The sequence below is a fragment of the Mobula hypostoma genome (genome assembly GCF_963921235.1).
Source record: "Mobula hypostoma chromosome 8 unlocalized genomic scaffold, sMobHyp1.1 SUPER_8_unloc_13, whole genome shotgun sequence".
Lineage (NCBI taxonomy): Eukaryota > Metazoa > Chordata > Chondrichthyes > Myliobatiformes > Myliobatidae > Mobula > Mobula hypostoma.
The window spans coordinates 39,667-59,179 of NW_026948124.1; the positions used below are offsets into that span (position 1 = coordinate 39,667).

Below are 19,513 nucleotides of genomic sequence, written 5' to 3' on the forward strand. Positions count from 1 at the left end.
CTGTGGGAGGGATGAGAAGCGAGTTCTGTGGGACGGATGAGAGGGGAGTTCTGTGGGAGGGATGAGGAGGGAGTGCTGTGGGAGGGATGAGGAGGGAGTTCAGTGAGAGGGATGAGGAGGGAGTTCGGTGAGAGGGATGAGGAGGGAGTTCTGTGTGAGGGATGAGGAGGGAGTCCTGTGCAAGAGTTGGTGAGGAGGGTGTTCTCTGGGAGGGATGAGGAGGGAGTTCTGTGGGAGGGATGAGGAGAGAGTGCTGTGGGAGGGATGAGGAGGGAGAGCTGTGGGAGGAATGAGGAGTGCTGTGGGAGTCATGAGGAGGGAGTTCTATGGGAAGGATGAGAAAGGAGTGCTGTGGGAGGGTTGGTGAGGAGGGAGTTCTGTGAGAGGGATGAGGAGTGAGTGCTGTGGGAGGGTTGGTGAGGAGGGAGTGCTGTGGGAGGGATGGTGAGGAGGGAGTGCTGTGGGAGGGATGAAGAGGGAGTGCTGTGGGAGGGATGGTGAGGAGGGAGTGCTGCGGGAGGGATGAGGAGGGAATGCTGTGGGAGGGATGAGGAGGGAGAGCTGTGGGAGGGATGAGGAGTGCTGTGGGAGTGATGAGGAGGGAGTTCTGTGGGAGGGTTGGTGAGGAGGGAGTTCTGTGGGAGGGATGAGGAGGGACTGCTGTGGGAGGGTTGGTGAGGAGGTAGTTCTCTGGGAGGGTTGGTGAGGAAGGAGTGCTGTGGGAGGGATGAGAAGCGAGTTCTGTGGGAGGGATGAGAGGGGAGTTCTGTGGGAGGGATGAGGAGGGAGTGCTGTGGGAGGGATGAGGAGGGAGTTCGGTGAGAGGGATGAGGAGGGAGTTCGGTGAGAGGGATGAGGAGGGAGTTCTGTGTGAGGGATGAGGAGGGAGTGCTGTGCAAGAGTTGGTGAGGAGGGAGTTCTCTGGAATGGATGAGGAGGGAGTTCTGTGGGAGGGATGAGGAGGGAGAGCTGTGGGAGGGATGAGGAGTGCTGTGGGAGTGATGAGGAGGGAGTTCTGTGGGAGGGTTGGTGAGGAGGGAGTTCTGTGGGAGGGATGAGGAGGGACTGCTGTGGGAGGGTTGGTGAGGAGGTAGTTCTCTGGGAGGGTTGGTGAGGAAGGAGTGCTGTGGGAGGGATGAGAAGCGAGTTCTGTGGGAGGGATGGGAGGGGAGTTCTGTGGGAGGGAAGAGGAGGGAGTGCTGTGGGAGGGATGAGGAGGGAGTTCTATGGGAAGGATGAGAAGGGAGTGCTGTGGGAGGGTTGGTGAGGAGGGAGTTCTGTGAAAGGGATGAGGAGGGAGTGCTGTGGGAGGGATGAGGAGGGAGTGCTGTGGGAGGGATGGTGAGGAGGGAGAGCTGTGGGAGGGATGAGGAGAGAGTGCTGTGGGAGGGATGAGGAGGGAGAGCTGTGGGAGGGATGAGAAGGGTGTGCTGTGGGAGGGTTGGTGAGGAGGTAGTTCTGTGGGAGGGTTGGTGAGGAGGGAGTGCTGTGGGAGGGTTGGTGAGGAGGTAGTTCTGTGGGAGGGAAGAGGAGGGCGTGCCGTGGGAAGGATGAGAAGGGAGTTCTGTGGGAGGGATAAGGAGGGAGTGCTGTGGGAGGGTTGGTGAGGAGGGAGTGCTGTGGGAGGGATGAGGAGGGAGTGCTGTGGGAGGGATGAGGAGGTAGAGCTGTGGGAGGGATGAAGAGTGCTGTGGGAGTGATGAGGAGTGAGTTCTGTGGGAAGGTTGGTGAGGAGTGAGTTCTGCGGGAGGGTGGGTGAGGAGCGACTTCTGTGGGAAGGTTGGTGAGGAGGGAGTGCTGTAGGAGGGATGAGGAGGGAGTTCTGTGGGAGGGATGAGAAGGGAGTGCTATGGGGGAATGAGGAGGGAGTGCTGTGGGAGGGTTGGTGAGGAGGGTGTTCTGTGGGAGGAATGAGGAGGGAGTGCTGTGGGAGGGTTGGTGAGGAGGTAGTTCTGTGGGAGCGATGAGGAGGGAGTTCTGTGGGAGGGATAAGGAGGGAGTGCTGTTATAGGGTTGGTGAGGAGGGAGTGTTGTGGGAGGGGTGATGAGGAGGGAGTGCTTTGGGAGGGATGAGGAGGGAGTGCTGTGGGAGGGATGAGGAGGCAGTGCTGTGGGAGGGTTGGTGAGGAGGGAGTGCTGTGGGAGGGATGAGGAGGGAGTTCTGTGGGAGGGATGAGGAGGGAGTGCTGTGGGTGGGTTGGTGAGGAGGGAGTTCTGTGGGAGGGATGAGGAGGGAGTGCTGTGGGAGGGTTGGTGAGGAGGGAGTTCTGTGGGAGGGTTGGTGAGGAGCGAGTTCTTTGGGAGGGTTGGGGAGGACGGGGTTCTGTGGGAGGGTTGGTCAGGAGGGAGTGTTGAGGGAGAGATGAGGAGGGAGTTCTGTGGGAGGGACTTGTAGGGAGTACTATGGGAAGGATGAGAAGGGAGTGCTGTGGGAGGGTTGGCGAGGAGGGAGTTCTGTGAGAGGAATAAGGAGTGAGTGCTGTGGGAGGGTTGGTGAGGAGGGAGTTCTGTGGGAGGGATGAGAAGGGAGTTCTGTGGGAGGGATGAGGAGGGAGTTCTGTGGGAGGGATAAGGAGGGAGTGTTATGGGAGGAATGAGGAGGGACTGCTGTGGGAGGGTTGGTGAGGAGGGAGTTCTGTGGGAGGGATGAGTAGGGAGTGCTGTAGGAGGGATGAGAAGGAAGTTCTGTGGGAGGGATGAGGAGGGAGTTCTGTGGGAGGGATAAGGAGGGAGTGCTGTGATCGGGTTCGTAAGGAGGGAGTGCTGTGGGAGGGATGAGGAGCTAGTGCTGTTGAGGGATGAGGAGGAAGTGCTGTGGGAGGGTTGGTGAGGAGGGACTGCTGTGGGAGGCATGAGGAGCGATTTCTGTGGGAGGGATAAGGAGGGAGTGCTGTGGGAATTATTAGGAGAGACTGCTGTGGGAGGGTTGGTGAGGAGGGATTTCAGTGAGAGGGATGAGGAGGGAGTTCTGTGGGCAGGATGAGGAGGGAGTGCTATGGGAGGAATGAGAAGGGAGTGCTGTGGGAGGGTCGGTGAGGAGGGATTTCAGTGAGAGGGATGAGGAGCGAGTTCTGTGGGCAGGATGAGGAGGGAATGCTATGGGAGGAATGAGCAGGGAGTGCTGTGGGAGGGTCGGTGAGGAGGGAGTTTTGTGGGAGGGATGAGGAGGGAGTGCTGTGGGAGGGATGAGGAGGGAGTACTATGGGAGGAATGAGGAGGGACTGTGGGAGGTTCGCTGAGGAGGGAGTTCTGTGGGAGGGATGAGGAGGGAGTGCTGTGGGAGGTTTGGTGAGGAGGGAGTTCTCTGGGAGGGTTGGTGAGGAGCGAGTGCTGTGGGAGGGATGAGGAGGGAGTGCTGTCGGAGGGTTGGTGAGGAGGGAGTTCGGTGAGAGGGATGAGGAGGGAGTTCTGTGGGCAGGATGAGGAGGGAGTGTTATGGGAGGAATGAGGAGGGAGTGCTGTGGGAGGGTTGGTGAGGAGGGAGTTCTGTGGGAGGGATGAGGAGGGAGTGTTATGGGAGGAATGAGGAGGGACTGCTGTGGGAGGGTTGGTGAGGAGGGAGTTCTGTGGCAGGGATGAGTAGGGAGTGCTGTGGGAGGGATGAGAAGGGAGTTCTGTGGGAGGGATGAGGAGGGAGTTCTGTGGGAGGGATAAGGAGGGAGTGCTGTGATCGGGTTGGTAAGGAGGGAGTGCTGTGGGAGGGATGAGGAGCTAGTGCTGTGGGAGGGATGAGGAGGAAGTGCTGTGGGAATTATGAGGAGAGAGTGCTGTGGGAGGGTTGGTGAGGAGGGATTTCAGTGAGAGGGATGAGGAGGGAGTTCTGTGGGCAGGATGAGGAGGGAGTGCTATGGGAGGAATGAGAAGGGAGTGCTGTGGGAGGGTCGGTGAGGAGGGAGTTTTGTGGGAGTGATGAGGAGGGAGTGCTGTGGGAGGGATGAGGAGGGAGTTCTGTGGGAGGGATAAGGAGGGAGTGCTGTGATCGGGTTGGTAAGGAGGGAGTGCTGTGGGAGGGATGAGAAGGGAGTTCTGTGGGAGGGATGAGGATGGAGTGCTGTGGGAGGGATGAGAAGGGAGTTCTGTGGGAGGGTTGAAGAGGGAGTTCTGTGGGAAGGATAAGGAGGGAGTGCTGTTATATGGTTGGTGAGGAGGGAGTGTTGTGGGAGGGGTGATGAGGAGGGAGAGCTTTGGGAGGGTTGGTGAGGAGGGAGTGTTGTGGGAGGGATGATGTGGAGGGAGTGCTTTGGGAGGGATGAGGAGAGATATCTGTGGGAGGGATAAGGAGGGAGTTCTCTGGGAGCGTTGGTGAGGAGCGAGTGCTGTGGGAGGGATGAGAAGGGAGTTCTGTGGGAGGGTTGGTGAGGAGGGAGTTCTGTGGGAGGGATGAGGAGGGACTGCTGTGGGAGAGTTGGTGAGGAGGGAGTTCTGTGGGAGGGATGAGAAGGGAGTTCTGTTGGAGGGATGAGGAGGGAGTTCTGTGGGAGGGATAAGGAGGGAGTGCTGTGATCGGGTTGGTAAGGAGGGAGTGCTGTGGGAGGGATGAGAAGGGAGTTCTGTGGGAGGGATGAGGAGGGAGTGCTGTGGGAGGGATGAGAAGGGAGTTCTGTGGGAGGGTTGAAGAGGGAGCTCTGGGGAAGGATAAGGAGGGAGTGCTGTTATATGGTTGGTGAGGAGGGAGTGTTGTGGGAGGGGTGATGAGGAGGGAGAGCTTTGGGAGGGTTGGTGAGGAGGGAGTGTTGTGGGAGGGATGATGTGGAGGGAGTGCTTTGGGAGGGATGAGGAGAGATATCTGTGGGAGGGATGAGGAGGGAGTTCTCTGCGAGGGTTGGTGAGGAGCGAGTGCTGTGGGAGGGATGAGAATGGATTTCTGTGGGAGGGATGAGAAGGGAGTTCTGTGGGAGGGATGAGAAGGGAGTTCTGTGGGAGGGATGAGGAGCGAGTGCTGTCAGAGGGTTGGTGAGGAGGGAGTTCGGTGAGAGGGATGAGGAGGAAGTTCTGTGGGCAGGATGAGGAGGGAGTGTTATGGGAGGAATGAGGAGGGAGAGCTGTGGGAGGGTTGGTGAGGAGGGAATTCTGTGGGAGGGATGAGGAGGGAGTGATATGGGAGGAATGAGGAGGGACTGCTGTGGGAGGGTTGGTGAGGAGGGAGTTCTGTGGGAGGGATGAGTAGGGAGTTCTGTGGGAGGGATGAGGAGGGAGTTCTGTGGGAGGGATAAGGAGGGAGTGCTGTTATCGGGTTGGTAAGGAGGGAGTGCTGTGGGAGGGATGAGAAGGGAGTTCTGTGGGAGGGATGAGGAGGGAGTTCTGTGGGAGGGTTGAAGAGGGAGTTCTGTGGGAAGGATAAGGAGGGAGTGCTGTTATATGGTTGGTGAGGAGGGAGTGTTGTGGGAGGGGTGATGAGGAGGGAGAGCTTTGGGAGGGTTGGTGAGGAGGAAGTGTGGGAGGGATGATGTCGAGGGAGTGCTTTGGGAGGGATGAGGAGAGATATATGTGGGAGGGATGAGGAGGCAGTGCTGTGGGAGGGTTGGTGAGGAGGGATTGCTGTGGGAAGGATGAGGAGGGAGTTCTGTGGGAGGGATGAGGAGGGAGTGCTATGGGGGGAATGAGGAGGGAGTGCTGTGGGAGGGTTGGTGAGGAGGGAGCTCTGTGGGAGGGATGAGGAGGGAGTTCGGTGAGAGGGATGAGGAGGGAGTTCTGTGTGAGGGATGAGGAGGGAGTGCTGTGCGAGAGTTGGTGAGGAGGGAGTTCTGTGGGAGGGATGAGGAGAGAGTGCTATGGGAGGAATGAGGAGGGACTGCTGTGGGACGGTAGGTGAGGAGGTAGTTCTGTGGGTGGGATGAGGAGGGAGTGCTGTGGGAGGTATGAGAAGGGAGTTCTGTGGGAGGGATGAGGAGGGGGTTCTGCGGGAGGGATAAGGAGGGAGTGCTGTGGGAGGGTTGGTGAGGAGGGAGTGTTGTGGGAAGGATGAGGAGGGAGTTCTGTGGGAGGGATGAGGAGAGAATGCTATGGGAGGAATGAGGTGGGACTGCAGTGGGAGGGTTGGTGAGGAGGGAGTTCTCTGGGAGAGTTCGTGAGGAGGGAGTGCTGTGGGATGGTGCTGAGGAGGGAGTGCTGTGGGAGGGATGAGAGGGAGTTCTGTGGGAAGGATGAGGAGGGAGTTCTGTGGGAGGGCTGGTGAGGGTGGTATTCTGTGGGAGGGATGAGGAGGGAGTGCTGTGGGAGGTTTGGTGAGGATGGAGTTCTCTGGGAGGGTTGGTGAGGAGCGAGTGCTGTGGGAGGAATGAGAATGGATTTCTGTGGGAGGGATGAGAAGGGAGTTCTGTGGGAGGGATGAGGATGGAGTGCTGTCGGAGGGTTGGTGAGGAGGGAGTTCGGTGAGAGGGATGAGGAGGGAGTTCTGTGGGCAGGATGAAGAGGGAGTGTTATGGGAGGAATGAGGAGGGAGTGCTGTGGGAGGGTTGGTGAGGAGGGAGTTCTGTGGGAGGGATGAGGAGGGAGTGTTATGGGAGGTATGAGGAGGGACTGCTGTGGGAGGGATGAGAATGGAGTTCTGTGGGAGGGATGAGGAGGGAGTTCTGAGGGAGGGATAAGGAGGGAGTGCTGTGATCGGGTTGGTAAGGAGGGAGTGCTGTGGGAGGGATGAGGAGCTAGTGCTGTTGAGGGATGAGGAGCTAGTGCTGTGGGAGGGATGAGGAGCTAGTGCTGTTGAGGGATGAGGAGGAAATGCTGTGGGAGGGTTGGTGAGGAGGGACTGCTGTGGGAGGCATGAGGAGCGATTTCTGTGGGAGGGATAAGGAGGGAGTGCTGTGGGAATTATTAGGAGAGAGTGCTGTGGGAGGGTTGGTGAGGAGGGATTTCAGTGAGAGGGATGAGGAGGGAGTTCTGTGGGCAGGATGAGGTGGGAGTGCTATGGGAGGAATGAGAAGGGAGTGCTGTGAGAGGGTCGGTGAGGAGGGATTTCAGTGAGAGGGATGAGGAGGGAGTTCTGTGGGCAGGATGAGGAGGGAGTGCTATGGGAGGAATGAGCAGGGAGTGCTGTGGGAGGGTCGGTGAGGAGGGAGTTTTGTGGGAGGGATGAGGAGGGAGTGCTGTGGGAGGGATGAGGAGGGAGTACTATGGGAGGAATGAGGAGGGACTGTGGGAGGTTCGCTGAGGAGGGAGTTCTGTGGGAGGGATGAGGAGGGAGTGCTGTGGGAGGTTTGGTGAGGAGGGAGTTCTCTGGGAGGGTTGGTGAGGAGCGAGTGCTGTGGGAGGGATGAGAATGGATTTCTGTGGGAGGGATGAGAAGGGAGTGCTGTCGGAGGGTTGATGAGGAGGGAGTTCGGTGAGAGGGATGAGGAGGGAGTTCTGTGGGCAGGATGAGGAGGGAGTGTTATGGGAGGAATGAGGAGGGAGTGCTGTGGGAGGGTTGGTGAGGAGGGAGTTCTGTGGGAGGGATGAGGAGGGAGTGTTATGGGAGGAATGAGGAGGGACTGCTGTGGGAGGGTTGGTGAGGAGGGAGTTCGGTGAGAGGGATGAGGAGGAAGTTCTGTTGGCAGGATGAGGAGGGAGTGTTATGGGAGGAATGAGGAGGGAGAGCTGTGGGAGGGTTGGTGAGGAGGGAGTTCTGTGGGAGGGATGAGGAGGGAGTGATATGGGAGGAATGAGGAGGGACTGCTGTGGGAGGGTTGGTGAGGAGGGAGTTCTGTGGGAGGGATGAGTAGGGAGTTCTGTGGGAGGGATGAGAAGTGAGTTCTGTGGGAGGGATGAGGAGGGAGTTCTGTGGGAGGGATGAGGAGGGAGTGCTGTGGGAGGGATGAGAAGGGAGTTCTGTGGGAGGGTTGAAGAGGGAGTTCTGTGGGAAGGATAAGGAGGGAGTGCTGTTATATGGTTGGTGAGGAGGGAGTGTTGTGGGAGGGGTGATGAGGAGGGAGAGCTTTGGGAGGGTTGGTGAGGTGGAAGTGTGGGAGGGATGATGTCGAGGGAGTGCTTTGGGAGGGATGAGGAGAGATATATGTAGGAGGGATGAGGAGGCAGTGCTGTGGGAGGGTTTGTGAGGAGGGACTGCTGTGGGAGGGATGAGGAACGATTTCTGTGGGAGGGATAAGGAGGGAGTGCTGTGGGAATTATGAGGAGAGAGTGCTGTGGGAGGGTTGGTGAGGAGGGATTTCAGTGAGAGGGATGAGGAGGGAGTTCTGTGGGCAGGATGAAGAGGGAGTGCTATGGGAGGAATGAGAAGGGAGTGCTGTGGGAGGGTCGGTGAGGAGGGAGTTCTGTGGGAGTGATGAGGAGGGAGTGCTGTGGGAGGGATGAGGAGGGAGTACTATGGGAGGAATGAGGAGGGACTGCTGTGGGAGGTTCGCTGAGGAGGGAGTTCTGTGGGAGGGATGAGGGAGTGCTATGGGAAGAATGAGGAGGGACTGCTGTGGGACGGTTGGTGAGGAGGTAGTTCTGTGGGAGGAATGAGGAGGGAGTGCTATGGGAGGGTTGGTGAGGAAGGAGTTCTGTGGGAGGGATGAGGAGGGAGTGTTATGAGAGGAATGAGGAGGGACTGCTGTGGGAGAGTTGGTGAGGAGGGAGTTCTGTGGGAGGGATGAGTAGGGAGTGCTGTGGGAGTGATGAGAAGGGAATTCTGTGGGAGGGATGAGGAGCGAGTTCTGTGGGAGGGTTGGTGAGGAGGGAGTTCTGTGGGAGGGATGAGGAGCGAGTTCTGTGGGAGGGATAAGGAGGGAGTGCTGTGGGAGGGATGAGGAGGAAGTGCTGTGGGAGGGTTGGTGAGGAGGGACTGCTGTGGGAGGGATGAGGAGCGATTTCTGTGGGAGGGATAAGGAGGGAGTGCTTTGGGAATGATGAGAGAGTGCTGTGGGAGGGTTGGTGAGGAGGGATTTCGGTGAGAGGGATGAGGAGGGAGTGCTGAGGGAGGAATGCTGAGGGACTGCTGTGGGAGGTTTGGTGAGGAGGGAGTGCTGTGGGATGGGTTGTGAGGAGGGAGTGCTGTGGGAGGGATGAGGAGGGAGTACTGTGGGAGGGATGAGGAGAGAGTTCTGTGGGAGGGATAAGGAGGGAGTGCTGTGGGAGGGATGAGGATGGAGTGCTGTGGACCCCAATAACCCCTCACTCCCGTTGGCATAGAGCACAGAACAGTGCTACATAGTAACAGGCCCTTCAGCTGATAATGTACGTGCTTAACACCAAGCCAAAATAAACCACGTCCCTTCTGCCTGCCCATGTCCTCTTTCCTCTATTCCCTGTATATGCACATGTCTGTCTGATCACCTCTATCATAGCTTCCCCTATCACCACTCCCTAGGTCAATAGTATGCCTGATACATCTTCTTTCATACCTGTCCACTGGCACTGGACATTCTGACCCTGGGAAAATGTTAGCAACTTCTTACTTTCTCTAATTTCTCTATTGTTTGAACAGCGGCCAATCGGAGGTCAGGACTGAGAGAAGAAGTGATTCATCAGGTTGGTGTTGGTGCTTTAAAATGCTGTGCTTTGTGGGAGTTTTGGTGTTTGAATAGCAGCCCGTTGGAGGTCCGGATTCATTAGCAGGTGCAATTGCAAATTAAAACAAGGCAGGGGTGAGCAGAGCAGCCTTTCTTGGAGAGGACAGTGTTAGAATGGAAATTTTGGGGCTTGAGGCTTGAAGCTTCAGCAAGGAAATGCTAGAATGAGAGAAGGTAGCTGTAGGTAGATTTTTTTCAGTTTATTTGTTGTTTCCTTCATAATTGCACAGTTAAGACAGTAGAAATGCCATGTAGGATAGTTGAATGTTCCTCTTGCAGGGAGACCTCCAATATCCCTGAAGGCTACACCCACAAGAAGTCAACTCAGCCGCAGCTTCTAACACTCCATGTTAAGGAGCTGGAGCTGGATCACTTGGGAGGCAGAGGTGGTGATTTACAGGACACGGGAAACTGGTGACAGTCGGGATGGGGAAAGGAGTTGAACAGCCAGTGCAGGATACCTCCAGCCATCCCCCTCAACAACATGTACTACTTTGGATACTGTCAGTGGGGCGGGGGGCTGTTGCAGGAATGACCTAGAAGAGGGAAGTCTGATCCTCAGGCTCAGAAGGGAAGAAGAGAGAAAAGGCAACTGGTGGATTTGTTAATCAGGGAACAGAAAGGAAGTTCTGTGGATGAGAATGAGATTTCCTAATGGTATGTTGCCTCCTAGGTACCAGGGTCCAGGATGTCTTAGATTGAGTCAGCAGAATTCTTAATTGGGACGGTCAGCAGCCAGAGGTTGCGGTCCATGTAGGTACCAATGACATATGTAGGAAGAGGGATGAGGTTCTGCAAAGTGTGTTCAGGAAGTTAGGTGCTAAGTTAAGGGTTGTGATCTCAGGATTGCTAATTGTGCCCCGTGACAGTGAGGCCAGAAATAGGAAGGTCAAGCAGCTTAACATGTGACTAAGGACTTGTTGTAGAAGGGAGTCCTTCAGAATTTTGTATCATGGGGTTCTCTTCCAGGGTAGGTGGGACCTGTACAGAAGAGACTGGAGGAGGACTAGTACAATGTACAAATGGGAAGGTCTGCTAGTGCTGTGTGTGGGAACGGGGTGGTTCGGGATGCAGGGGGCCAGGAACCAGAGTGCCAGAACTGATAGTAGAGTGGCTGAGGAGACAGATGTTGTTATCTGACAAATTCAGGATCCAAAAGGTTGAGCATGGTGGGACTAATGTTCTGACTGGTGTATATCTCAATGCAAGGAGTATTGTAGGAAAGGCAGAGGAGCTCAGGGCGTGGAATTATGATATTGTAGCCATTAGTGAGACTTGGCTGCTGGACTGGCAGCTCAGTGTTCTGGGTTCTGTTGCTTTAGAGGTGACAGAGCGAGAGCGATTAAAGGAGGAGAGTGGCGTTTATAACTAGCCAGGGAAATGTGACAGCAGTGCTCTGTGAGGACAGATTGCAGAGGCATCATTGGTGAACTGAGGAATAAACAAAGTTTGAAAACGTTAATAAAATAAACAACCCAGCATTCCACGGGATTTAAATGAAAACATTTGTGGAGAGATCACCAACTGTTGCAAGAATGTGGTAGTTAGCAATTTCATCAGCTTTGCCTCTAACTTCCACATTACCCTCAAGTTCACTAGCCCTATTTCTGACACCTCCCATCCCTTTCTCAATCTAGATTTGAATCCTTGGAGACAAACTGTCAACTGACATCTTTATAAACCTACCATTTCCCACAGTTATCTTAACTTTACCTCTTCCCACCCTGTCTCCTGTAAAAATGCTGTTCCCTTTTCTCAGTTCCTTCGTCTCTGCCACAACTGTTCCCAGGATGAGGCTTTCCTTTCCAGGACATCAGCGATGTCCTCCTTCTACAAAGAAAGAAAGGGTTTCTCTTCCTCCACCATTGATGCTTCCCCCACCCACATCTCTCCACTTCCAGCATAACTGCGCTCACCTCATCTTCCCACCATCTTTACAGTGATAGAGATCCTCTTGTCCTTACCTACCCCCCAATGAGCCTCCAAATCTAGCACATCATCCTCCGCAAGTCCACTCTCTCCAAAGGGATCACACCACCAAACGTATCTTTACCTCACCACACCCTCTCCGCTGTTCTCTGGCATCACTCCCTCCGTGATTCTCTTGTCCATTCATCCTTCCCCACTAATCTGCCTGCCGGTACTTATCCCTGCTTATGGCCAGAGTGCTGCACCTGCCTCCTCATTTCCAAACAGACCTCTCAGGTGAGGCAACACTTCACCTGTGAATCTACTATGGTCATCTGTTGTGCCTGCTGCTTCCAATGAAGCCTCCCCTGCATTAGTCTGAGAACTATCGCAAATAGGGGGACCGCTTCATCGAACACCTCTGCTCCATCTGCCAAAGGCAGAACTTGCTGGCGTCCAAACATTTTAATTCCAATTTCCATTCTGGTTCCAACATTCCAGTCTATGACCTCCTCTTGTGCCAAGGTGAAGCTACCCTCAGGGTGGAGGAGCAACACCTTATATTCTGTCTGACCTGATGGTGTGGATATTGATTTCTTCCAGTAAAAAAATTCCCTCTCCCTCCCCTCTTCCTCTATTCCCCACTCTGGCCTTGTACCTCTTCTCACCACCCTCTGTGTCCCTTCCTCCTTCCCATAGTCCACTCTCTTCTATCTTTCCTCCTCAGAGGTTTATCTTCCCAACCCATCCGGCTTCACAAATCACCTTCTACAGTGCCTATAAAAAGTATTCACCCCCCCCCCCGGAAGTTTTCATGTTTTATTGTTTTACAACGTTGAATCACAGTGGATTTAAGAGAAAACAGATCTTTACCAAGTGATTTAAATGAATTACAAATATAAAATACAAAATAATTGATTGCATAAGTATTCACTCCCTTCAACTCAGTATTTAGTAGATGCACCTTTGGCAGCAATTACACCCTTCAGTCTGTGTGGACAGGTCTCTATCAGCTTTGCACATTTGGACACTGCAATTTCCCCCCATTCATCTTTACAAAACTGCTCACTCTTTCAGATTGCATGGGGATTGTGAATGAACAGCCCTTTTCCAGTCCAGCCACAAATTCTCATTTGGATTGAGGTCTGAACTCTGACTTGGCCACTTTGTTGTTTTTAAGCCATTTTTGTGTAGGTCATCGTCTTGCTAGAGAGCAAATCTTCTCCCAAGTCACAGTTCTCTTGTATACGGCATCAGGATTTCCCTGCATTTATTTTACCCCATCTTCACAAGCCTTCTGGGGCTGCTGCAGTGAAACAACCCCACAGCACACCACTATGCTTCACGGTAGGGGTGGTGTGCTTTTGATCATGTGCGGTGTTTGGTTTATGCCAAACATAGCGTTTAGTCTGGTGGCCAAAAAGCTCAATTTTGGTTCATCAGAACATAAAACCTTCTTCCAGCTGACTTCAGAGTCTCCACCTCTACAGACACCTCCAGGTGGAGCTGGGTGCTGGCGATGAAAGTTCCTGATGAGAGAGGGGTCCAGGATGTTACAGGTGGGGACCCAGCACCTCTCCTCAGGACCGTAGCCCTCCCAGTCCCAGTCCAAGGCACTGGAGGCCACGGTCCTAGTGGTGAACATTCAGCATTGACGCACCTGACCTGTTGATGACCCGTGGGGTGGGGGGTTGTCTGGGGACAGGACACAGGGGGCGGCTCATGAAAGGCTTGATCCGGTCACATGGAAGGTGGGATGAATGCGGCGGACAGTGGAGGGGAGCTTGAGACGGACGGCAGCAGGGCTGATGACTTTAGCTATTGGAAAGAGGCCAGTGAAGCGAGGGGCGAGCTTGCAGAAATCCACCTTAAGGGGCAGGTCTTGGATTGAAAGCCGCACACGCTGTCCCTGGCGGTAATGTGGGGCCTCAGAGCGATGATGGTCAGCTTGACGCTTGATCCTGGCAGAGGCACGGAGAAGGGCAGTGCGAGTGGGCCTCCACGTCTGCTGACAATGGCGGATGAATGCCTCGGCAGATGGAACGCCAAGCTCCTCCTCCTGGGCAGGAAACAGTGGATGTTGTTAGCCAAGGCAGCACTCGAAGGGGGACAGACCGGAGGATGAGGATGGATGAGAGTTAATGGTGTACTCGGCCCAGGGTAGCTGCTGACTCCATGCAGAGGGGTTCTGGGAGACCAGATACTGCAATACTGTCTCTAGCTGTTGGTTGGCCCGCTCGGTCTGAGGGTGGAATCCTGAAGACAGACTCAGGCACCCAGAAAATTATAGAATGCCCTCCAGAGGTTGGATGTGAATTGAGAGTCCCTGTCTGACACATCTACAGGTAAACCATGCAACTTAAAAAGATGCGGTACTAGTAAATTGGCTGTTTCTTTGGCCGAGGGGAGTTTAGGTAAAGGAATGAAGTGTATAGACTTGGAGAAACTATCAATTACTGTGAGAATGGTGGTATTAACATCTGATGGGGGAATACCGGTGACAAAACCAAGGGCAATGTGGGACCAAGGTCTCTTGGGGATAGACAGGGGTTGTAACAGACCAGCGGGTGACCGGTTAGAGTTCTTGCCTTGAGCACAGACCGAGCAGGTTGAGACAAAGTTACGGATGTCATCTCCCATGGAGGGTCACCAGAACCGCGGACTGATGAAGGCCTGAGTACACTTGGTTCCAGTGTGACAGGATAACCAGGAGGAATGACCCCACTGCAATACCTGTGAGCTGACAGAGCTGGGAACATAAACACGGTTAGTGGGGCATTGACTAGGGGCTGCCTCGCTCTGTTGAGCAGCTTGCACAATGGATTCAATGTCCCATTACACTGCACCCACGAGACTGTGAGCAGGGAGGATGACATCGGGGACCTCAGGGGTCTGAGAGGAAGGAAATCTTCAGGAAGAAGGCATCAGGTTTTCCATTCTTGGAAGCGGGGTGGAAGAACAGAGTAAAATTGAATCTTGAGAAAAACAGGGACCAACGAGCTTGATGGGAGTTGAAACACTTGGCCGTACGGATATATTCCAGATTCTTGTGATCAGTCCAGACTAAGAATGGCACCTTGGCTCCCTCCAGCCAATGCCTCCACTCCTCCAGAGCCAGCTTCACAGCCAGCAGATCCTGGTTTCCGACATTGTAATTCTGCTCTGTGGGAGTGAGGAGGTGAGAGAAGGTGGGTTCAGGGGTGTACCTTGGGAGAGAACAGCTCCTACACCAATATCAGATGCATCCATCTCCACAATGAACTGCCGGTCGATGTCGGGTTGAATCAGGATGGGGGCAGAGGTGAAACATTCCTTCAGGTCAGAGAATGCTTTTTCAGCAGCAGGGGACCGGGAGAATCTGACAAACAATGAGATAAAAGCAGTGAGTGGTGCAGCCAGTGTACTGTAATTTCTGATGAAGCGGCGATAGAAGTTAGCAAAGCCCAAGAAGCGTTGCAACTCCCGATGAGTCAAGGGTTGGGGCCATTCGACCACCGCCTTGACCTTCTGTTGGTCCATCTGAATGGAACCGCCTGAAATTACATACCCCAGGAAGGAGACAGCATTGCGATGAAACTCACATTCCTCAGCCTTCACAAAGAGCTGGTTCTCCAGAAGGCGCTGGAGAACTCTGCACACATGAACTGTGTGTTCAGCAAGAGACTCAGAAAAAAAATCAAAATGTTGAGATACACAAAAACAAATTGGTTCAGCATGTCCCTGAGAAAGTCATTTACCCGGGCTCAGAAGCCATCAGGGGCATTGGCGAGACCAAATGGCATGACCAGATACTCGTAATGGCCTGAGGTGGCGTTGAAGACTGTCTTCCACTCGTCCCCTTCACGGATGTGGACAAGATGATAGGCGTTACGGAGATCAAGCTTGGTGAAAACTGAGGCTCCTTGCAGTAGTTCAAATGCCAAGGTCATGAGTGGAAGAGGGTAACAGTAATTACCAACGTCTTCATTCAGTCCTTGGTAATCAATGCATGGATGCAAGGAGCCATCCTTCTTTTCAACAAAAAAAAATCAGCACCAGCAGGGGAGGAAGATGGCTGAATAATGCCTGCAGCCAGAGACTCCTGAATGTACTTATTCATGGCTTCAGTTTCAGGTATGGACAGGGAATACAGGTGGCCCCTTGGGGGAGATGTGTCAGGCAAGAGGTCAATGGCGCAATCATATGGACGATGAGGCAGTAGGGAAATGGCCCAAGATTTGCTGAACACAGCCTTGAGGTCCATGTATCCAGGTCTGGAAATTCCTCGGGGGGATCTGGGCTTGGAGACAAGGGGATTTGAGCATGGCGGAAGCAGTGGGAAGGGGTGACAGAATGGGCTCCAGCCCTCAAACTTGTGACTGAGCCAGTCAATGTGGGGGTTGTGTCTGATTAACCAGGGATGACTAAGGACAATGGGAGCTTGAGGAGAGTCAATAACATAAAGTGTTAACTATTCATGATGATTACTGGATAAACCGGGGCCGTGACATGGGTGATGTTAGCCAGTTTTTGACCATTCAAGGCCTTGTCCATCAATGGTGACTGGAGACGTGGATAATCCCAACCGGGCAGCCAAGCTGGAATCAATAAAACACCCCTCTACACCTGAATCGACCAAGACGGAGACTGCTCGCCGTTGGACGCTCCACTCCAGAGGAGCAGGTATGAGAATGAGTGGCGTCGAGGAGGGACGGACAGAGGTCACACTCACTGGTACTCCTCGTCCTACTAGTGAGCGCTGGCTTTTACTGGGCAGGTGGAGATGAAGTGGTCTGGTTGGCCACAGTACAGACAGGAGTGGGTGCTGATTCTCCTTTGTCTTTCAGTCAGCGTCAGGCAGTCACAGTCAGCCTTCATAGCTTCAGGCTCTAGAATGGGAATTGTAGATGGGGGCAAACGGCAAGACAACGTTGACTAACGAGGAGCTTGGAACTCACCCAGTGCCCCCAGGGACCCTCTGGAACCCCTCCCTCTGTGACGCTGCTGAAAGCAAACATCAGTATGGATGGCCAAATCCACCAGGGCTTCAAGGATGGTAGGAAGGCCCTGGGTGACCAGCCCACCTTTGTGTCTTCGGAGAGGCCGTTCAGGAAGATATTGTATTGTGCCTCCGAGTTCCAGCCGCTGGAGGTGGCTAGGGTCCGGAACTCTATGGCGTAATCCAACACACATCTGCGCTCCTGGTGCATGTGCAGTATTTCACGGGCAGCCTCTCTCCCATGTTTGGAGCGATCAAACACTTTTCTCATCTCCTCAGAAAATAACTGAAAACTAATGCAGAAAGGGAAGCCTGCCTCCCAGATGGCTGTTCCCCATTCTCTCGCCCGACCGGACAGTTCAGTAATAACGTAGGCTACCTTGGCTCGATCAGACGGACATGTTGTTGGTTGTAATTCAAAAATGATGGTGCACTGGGAAAGGAAAGAGCAGGAGGTACCGGGCTCACCTGAGTAATTTTCTGGAGGAGGCAGACGGGGCTCTTGGACGGGAGGAGTATGCAAGAACACGGAGGGAGGGCCAATCGCAGAATGTTGATGGGCGCTCTGGGACAACTGGAGTGGCTGAGTCTGGACCACAAGATTGGCTACATTGGCAGAAAGCGACTCCACTGCCCTGAACAGGGAGTCCAGCTGGTTCTGGTGTCTCCCCAGCATCACTCCCTGTTCCAGGGCAGCCCTCAGGCAATCAGGTTCTGCTGGATCCTTTCTGGTCAGATTGTACTGTCGGGATGCTGGTGCAGGGATCCAATCACAGACCCAGTACTGTGCACACAGTGATATTAATTGAGTAACAAATCCCGAGTTGCAAACAAAGTCGGTGTCAAATTTTAGGCAACTCCACAAAGAATTGGCAGCCGGAATATAGTATAGAGTATATTGTCATGCACTTGGATAGAGGGAATAAAGGCATAGATTACTTTCTAAAATTACGAAATCAGAGGTGCAAAGGAACTTGGGAGCCCTTGTGCAGACTTCTCTGAAGGTTAACTTGCAGGTTGAGTTGGTAGTAAGGAAGACAAATGCAATGTTGGCATTCATTTCGGGAGGACTAGACTATAAGAACAAGGATGTAATGCAGAGGCTTTATAAGGCATTGGTCAGACCACACGTGGAGAATTGAGTTTGGGTCCCCTCACCTGTGTGCTGGCATTGGAGGATGAATCCAAGGTTAAGGGTTCATGTATGAGAGCTGTTTGATGGCCCTAGGCCTGTACACACTGAAGTTTAGAAGATTGAGGGGGATCTCATTGAAACCTATCGTGGTTGTAGAGAGAATACTTCCTTCCCGTGGTAGCAGAGTCCAGGACCAGAGGGCACAGCCTCAAAATATAAGGATTGGAACAAAGATGATGAGGAATTTCTTTACCCAGGGAGTGATGAGTCTGAGGAATTCATTGCCACCGATGGCTGTGGTGGCTAAGTAATTGAGTGTACTTGCAGAGGTTCTTGATTAGTATGAATCAGTAAGTTACAGGAGACAGGCAGGAAAATGGGGTTGAGAGAGAAATTAAATCAACCGTGCCGGAATGGCAGAGTAGACTGGATGGGCCGAATGATTCTGCTCTATGCTTTGTGGTCTCAGAGTTGCTAGTGACCTCTCTCCTTGCTTCCCCTCCAGCAGAATGAATGTCACTGTCCAGGAACCAGTCAGCCATGATGGGCCAGCATCATCCTGCATGCCACCTCTTAATACCTTCACCCTCATTGTTAGCATCCTGACCTGCATCTTGGGACTACTCGGCAATGGCCTGGTCATCTATGTGAGCATGCGGGAGCTGAGGGCCACGGTGAACACGGTTTGGTTCCTAAGTTTGGCTGTGGCCGACTTCACATTCACCCTCCTACTGCCGTTCTACATCACCTCTCTCACCATGAATCACCACTGGCCCTTCGGTCGCTTCTTCTGTAAGACGTACACCTTCCTCTCGGTCCTCAGCATGTATGCCAGCGCTTTCACTGTCACCTTGGTCAGCCTGGACCGCTGCCACTCCATCCTGTGGCCTGTCTGGTCCCAGAACCACCGGGGACTGCCACTGGCTCGCCGAGCCTCGCTGCTCGCCTGGGTGGCTGCCACTGTTCTGTCTGTCCCCACCTGGATCTATCGGGATGTACATATCGACCAGAAGACCGTCTTCTGTTACCTGAACATGATTCACACTGCTGAGCAGGCCCTTCTGGACAAGATCCCTGAAAACGATACCTACCATCATGAAGTATTTGAAGAGCTGCAGACCAGATATCTTAGCTTGATGGTCTCTCAGGTCATCCTGGGATTCTTCATCCCGTTTCTGATCATTGCCACCTCTTACACCCTGGTTGCGCTGAGGGTCAGGATTCATGGGAGGCCTGGGCACAGCAAGCCCTACAAGGTCATGGCTGCCGTGGTCTTGGCCTTTGTCCTCTGCTTACTCCCCCTGCAGGTGCTCAAGCTTTTGGAACTAGCCTACCCTGAACACCCACACCCCAGTTTCCTGAGACTGGGAATGCCCCTGGCCTCTGCGCTGGCATACTTCAACAGCTGCCTGAACCCCATCCTGTACTTCGCGATGGGCCGAAGGGTCCACATTGGCCTTGAGGTGAAGGCAGCACTGCGGGCAGCGCTAGGGGAGGTGTCTGGATCCAGCCGCTACAGTAGGAGGGACAGCAGGTCAATGTCACTGGTCCGGGAAACCAGTGTCACTGTCTGACCCCTCCCCAGCGTCGAACCCCTTCCCTCCGTCTGGCCTCTCCCCACCGTCAGGTCCCGCTCCACCATCAGACCAGTCCTCATCATTGGACCTTGCGCCACTTTCAGAATTTCTGACCCCCCCCCCTCACTGTCGGACTTCACACCACCAACTGACCCCTCCTCACCGTTGGATCTCTCCCCATTGTCAGACCTCGCCCCTCGGTCGGAACGCCCACATCATCGCTGGACCCCTCTCCAACATCTGACCACTCCCCACTGTCGTACCACTCCTCATTGTCGGAACCCACCTCATCATGAGGCCTCCCCCCTATCATCATACCCACAACACCATCTGACCACTCTTCAAAGGCACAGACTTCACTGGAGGATGGGTCTCTCTCTCTGTCATACACACACAGACACAATTCCTCTCTCTCTCTCTCTCACAC

At 54.0% G+C, this 19,513-nt stretch overlaps 1 protein-coding gene across 1 annotated transcript in view; it reads left to right on the forward strand.

Moving 5' to 3' along the window:
- Positions 1–19,083, forward strand: part of LOC134341169 (chemerin-like receptor 1) — a 32,475-nt gene extending 13,392 nt beyond the window's left edge. The window contains exons 2-3 of the mRNA XM_063038967.1: positions 9,404–9,447; positions 18,015–19,083. Coding sequence (XP_062895037.1) covers positions 18,019–19,083 — 1,065 coding nt within the window. The 5' untranslated portion in view covers positions 9,404–9,447; positions 18,015–18,018. The remainder of the gene's footprint in view (positions 1–9,403; positions 9,448–18,014) is intronic.
- Positions 19,084–19,513: the final 430 nt, after the last annotated feature.